The sequence below is a fragment of the Tigriopus californicus genome, chromosome 7, assembly GCF_007210705.1.
Source record: "Tigriopus californicus strain San Diego chromosome 7, Tcal_SD_v2.1, whole genome shotgun sequence".
Taxonomy (NCBI): domain Eukaryota; kingdom Metazoa; phylum Arthropoda; class Copepoda; order Harpacticoida; family Harpacticidae; genus Tigriopus; species Tigriopus californicus.
In genome coordinates, this window is record NC_081446.1 from 12294351 (window position 1) to 12299809 (window position 5459).

General features: G+C 39.6%; 1 protein-coding gene across 1 annotated transcript; it reads right to left on the reverse strand.

Moving 5' to 3' along the window:
* Nucleotides 1–1284: 1284 nt before the first annotated feature.
* Nucleotides 1285–3151, reverse strand: LOC131884276 (cytochrome P450 2C15-like). The gene is made up of 2 exons (XM_059231998.1): nt 2353–3151; nt 1285–2103 (listed from the first exon to the last, which is right to left on the reverse strand). The coding sequence occupies exons 1-2, from the start codon at nt 3097–3099 to the stop codon at nt 1324–1326; spliced, it is 1527 nt and encodes a 508-aa protein (XP_059087981.1). The 5' UTR covers nt 3100–3151; the 3' UTR covers nt 1285–1323.
* Nucleotides 3152–5459: the final 2308 nt, after the last annotated feature.

Below are 5459 nucleotides of genomic sequence, written 5' to 3' on the forward strand. Positions count from 1 at the left end.
GGGAGAGAGAACTAAGACAAACATCAGTCAACTCGCAACATCCCGCCATTGAATTTTTAATGATCGAGTGATTTTGAGCGAATTTTAGTTCAAAACCCTACAAAATGAGCATATTTGGTGTTAATCAGTGAAGGCACTATCAAATTGGCTCAATACCACAATGCTAATTGACTAGACAGGCATGTAAAATGGAAAAAATGTCAAAATCCAATGCATGCACAGTGCGGTTTGGCTGGGCATGTTGTCTTTGATTTTATTCCTTATGAACGCGTTTACTTGACTAGCCCTATATGAGTAGGGTTGATGTTCATGACAGTGTGACAGGTGTCCTTCCACGGCGCCAACATAGCTGGGTCTAGGTGGTGTCCGCTTGAAAACCATTTTCTTTAGAATTGCCGCAAAAACTGTGAATCGCATTGGGCGTTTTCAGTGACTCTTGTCTTGAAAATTTCTAGTCCGGGTAAATAAGAAAACTAATAACCTTTATTGCGACTCTCGGTCAGGTCAGTTTGTTAAATTAATAAAAAGTGTGTGCAAAAATATTATGCACAAATATCAATAACAGGACCAAGAAATGAAATGGGTGGAATGATAGAAGAGCTAACTACAATGTAATATTACAGCCGGGATGACTGAAAATTGGTCCTGTGAACATGAAAAAAGTGAAAAGGGGAATCACAGGCAATACATAAACAGTTTGGTAGAGAGGTAAGTGATGAAAACCTTGGTTATGGCAGTATAGTGGGTGGGCCAGATGGAGCAGATCCTTTGTCAGCTCCCGTTGTTGATGGCATTTGGCCGGGAGTTTTCCAATATTCCCAAGGGATGTCGGGCCAAGGACAATAATGTGTTAGCCAGTACTCGACCAAGAAGGACAATTCTGGTCTGGACATCACCTCCGAAAAGGTCAGGTTCCCAACACTGTTGGACCCTAACCTGGCAAGCCCGATGGTGAGGGGCTTTATTTGGCAAATAAAATACGTCCAAGGAATTTGGTGAAGGCGTCATCGGCTGATGTGAGGGCGGATTGGGACCTCAAGCATATACTCGAGTCTACTCGAGTGGATGGGAATGTTAAGTAACTATTTAAAAAACCAGTAGACTTGACTATGATTCAAGCACACCAAGCATTTTGAGTTAATAAGCTTAACATCCGATAAACTGTGATAATAATAATGTTTTGTTCTCAAGTAAGTAAAATTGTCCAAATGTGGCGGAATTTGGCGGAATGGGAATGTCAAAATGGAGGAACAACTTTTTGAAAAAGTTTTTTTTGGTAGTGGATCATGGTCATAGATAGATTTTATTACTTTTCGCACAGCTTCAGGAAGAACATTTGTTTCTTCTTATGATTGTCATCTTAAAGGGAAGTGGTACCTTGGTAACCCCCACCACGCAATCAATACTGGGGTAAATGCCGTGTTTTTCAGGCAAGAATTGAAACCTTTGTAGCAAATTGGCCAGGAACAAAAATAACTGTGACTTGGCCAAACTCTCTCCTGGACACCGACGTTTTCCCATCGAAAAAGGTATAAGTCGCTTGTCAACAACCACACGTTTTTTATCGTCAAGATGACGCTCGGGTTTAAAATATCGAGCGTCTTTCCAGTAGGATTGGTCTTGCATAATTTCTGAAAAATCCCCCTGGATCATGTGACCTGTCGGAATAATGTATTTCCCAATCTTGATTGCCTTGTTTGGAGTGGCGTGGACTAGGCCATTGGGCACGACATCACCCAGCCTCTGAATTTCTAAAATAGTTGCGTCCAAGTAAGGCAGTTTTGTGCGATCCAAAAGGGAGATCATTCTGTCTGTTCCAATAACATCATCCAATTCTTGTTGAATATTGGATTGAATATCAGGATTCCGGATGAGATACACGATTCCCCAGGTGAGAGTTGAGCTTGTTGTTTCTGAGCCAGCAAAAAACAGGTCAATGAGGGTTTGTAAAAGAATTTCATTTCCTTTCGACTCATGAAACGAAGATTCGGAGTTTATAGTCCGCGAAGTTTCCAAAAGATAGGCGTCGATGAAATCACGAATGTTCAAGGGATCAAATGTGGCCTTGTGCTCAAGTACCAAATCAGTCAAGAAATTCTTTACCTTCAATATGATTTCACTATTCACAACAACTGGGTCAATGTCAGGGTATATCGTTCGAAGGAAGGGGAAGATAAGAGCCAAAGACGGCTTGATTCCCGCTGAAAGAATGGCCTCATTCATCATGACCACGAGTTTGTTGAGAGCTTTATCGTGATAGTCNAAAAGATAGGCGTCGATGAAATCACGAATGTTCAAGGGATCAAATGTGGCCTTGTGCTCAAGTACCAAATCAGTCAAGAAATTCTTTACCTTCAACATGATTTCACTATTCACAACAACTGGGTCAATGCCAGGGTATATCGTTCGAAGGAAGGGGAAGATAAGAGCCAAAGACGGCTTGATTCCAGCTGAAAGAATGGCCTCATTCATCATGACCACGAGTTTGTTGAGAGCTTTATCGTGATAGTCGAATCGTTGGCCTGCCACTATTTGCCACAGTATATTCAAAACGCTGATATTGAACATATTGGCAACGGCAATGGGTCCTGATTGGGACTGCTCTTCAAGGTAATCCATGAATTGAATTAGTTCCTCATTGATCAGGATCTCCATGCTGGCCTTGCCAAATCCAAAGTCCTTAAGCGTTGACAAAGCGAATCTTCTTTGTTCAGTCCAAACCATGTCACTGCCTTCAATGATCCCCGCATTACCTAACGGGCTGTTACGAACATATTTAGCCAGATCCACGATTTCTTGGTTGGCATGCCTGTAGTTAGTTTCCTCCGACTTGAAACATTGCTGAAGGAGCTCGTAATTTCCAATGATGACGGTCTTGAATGGCCCCAAGTGGAAGGCCATAATACCATCCTTGGAATATCTTTGATAGAGTGCGTCAATGGCCTCGGCCCCACTGGCTTTGGTTCCAAAATATAAGTACACTGCATGACCAAGAATTGGTAGCCGTATTGGAGGAGTGGGTGGATAGTCGTCGGGCAGTTTCGTTTGGAAGTACCAGTAAAGTACAAGAACCGACACAAAAATGATGAGCACAAGCATGCTGCTCAGCTATTACTACTCGAAAGAACGAGTAAGTACGAGTAAGTAAGGGGGAGAAAGGAGGTGAGAGTGGCCGTAGGTTACATAAATTTTGATATAAAGAGGGCTTCCCATGGTAGTTATTTCACATAAACGAATTATTAAGGCCGACCGAAAGTTGGAAGATCAAATAATGCAATTTTTCCAAAAGAAATTGGGCATTCCATTTCTTTTTTTACAATTCCTACAAACCCTGTGTCTCAAAAAGATTGGCTCGATTTTTCAAATGCGGCTTTCGGTACCACGCAGCCTTGCAGCATCGTGTTTCCACATATCAATAGTAAGTTGTGACTTTCGACTTCAAAATAAAACCGTTTTTTTGTGACCATGACTTATATTTTGCAAGGCTGGTGCCATCTCCCTCCTCACAAGAGATTGATTGATTGATTCTTATTTCAGGGACTTAAGATTTGATGTAAAATGAAAAAATCGTAGTGTTTTATAAAGGATAAAATCCCAAGGGACCCGCATAAACCGTTCGGTTTGTTTTAGGGAGGAATTTGACTAGAAGTGAAACTTTATATTCAACTCACAACATAGCTACAAGCCCAAGAAGCTCGCCAAAATTCCCGCGAAATTCGTCCTTCACCAAGATCGTTAGTGTCTAAGGAGGAGATCGCAGTCTGCACGAGTAGCATTTTTTTCGACACAAATGATTGAATACGATGCAGTGATTGTTTCCGTCAAATGCAAGGTCCATCCTTTTACTGTTTTGGGAAAAGTGTCCGCCTATATTTTGCTCTCGCTAATAAAATTGTTCCATTGATTTTAATTCGTTAGCTTTTAAGAGATCTAAAATTTTCAAAACTTTCCACTTTTTTAAAAAATATGACTAGTATGAGACCCGGAACTTAGCACCAGCTATCCATCTTATAATGCGTTTTTGAAGCAGTGCTGACTTTTCACTTATGGGTAATTACCATAGAATTCGATCACATATTCTATACTACTTTTGATCAATGAATTGTAAAGAGTATGCCTGATTTTGATTGTAATGGCTTGTTTTACCATGAATAGAGTGAACATAGTTTTCCTGATATTGTTGCTAACTATTCGAATGCGTTCTTTCCGGTTGAAATGATCGTCAATGTTAAGGCCTAGGAATTTAATGCATTTTTTGTCATATTTTGATGCGACTTGTTGGATAACAATGCCATTTAAGGCTAAAGTAAAATCAAACTGTACATTACGGTGACGAAATAAAATCAATTTGGATTTTTGGGCATTTAAGATAAGCTTGATCAAATTCAGCCAAGTGACTAGATCTTTCAAATATTGACTAGTCTCGTTTTTCAATTGATCAATATTGTTATCAAAATGTTGAATGGTGATGTCATCGGCAAACATCGTAACATTATTTGGCAATGCTCTAGGTAAGTCGTTGATATAAATCAAGAATAACAAAGGACCCAAAATGCTGCCTTGGGGTACTCCGCAAGATAGAGTTGAAAAACTAGATATAAAACTGTCTATTTCAACTCGTTGCCGTCTGTCATGTAAATAATTACCCATCCAACGTGCAATAATTGTATAATATCCATACTTCTTCATCTTTGTCAAGAGAACATCGTGATTTATGGTGTCAAAAGCTTTTTTTCTAGATCAATGAAAATCCCTACGGAGTACTTAAAAGCGCTGTTATCTGAAATGTTTTGTAAGAACTTTTGAATGGCGTGAGTAGTGGAATGGCCAGATCTGAACCCGAACTGAATATTGGTCAGGTGATCTTCGACGAAAGGACCAAATATTTGACGGTTAACCAATTTTTCCAGAATTTTTGATAAGGAGGGTAAAATGCTAATTGGCCTATAATTTGATCAATATTCTTTATCACCTTCTTTGAACAAAGGGATCACTTTTGCAGTTTTCCACTCGGGTGGAATGTATCCGGATATTGGGGAAATGTTTATTAAGCGGGAGAGGACAGGGGCTATTTTATTCTTGATTTGTTTCAGGATGACGTTGAAATGTCGTTAAAACCATGTCTATATTTTTGGGCAGTTCATCAATAATATTTAAAACATCGAAGCGATTGACTACTTTAAAATAATACTTCGGTTGATTAGTGATATCAGGCATATTTTTCTTTTTAAAAAGTGGAATTCGAATTGTCACTCGATAAGTGGTCACTCAGATTCTTCTTCAGAGCTGTTCGAAGTTTTTTCCATTATTATTAGGCCCAGATGGCCTTCTAAATATTAAGGCAAAAGGGGACTTCTGATTCTTCTGTTTATCTAAAGAGATAAACGGCGCAAAGTGACCGCTTATGTCGCAAAGCAGGATACCGCTTTTAATGCCCATTTTTCCATTTATAAAAGTAT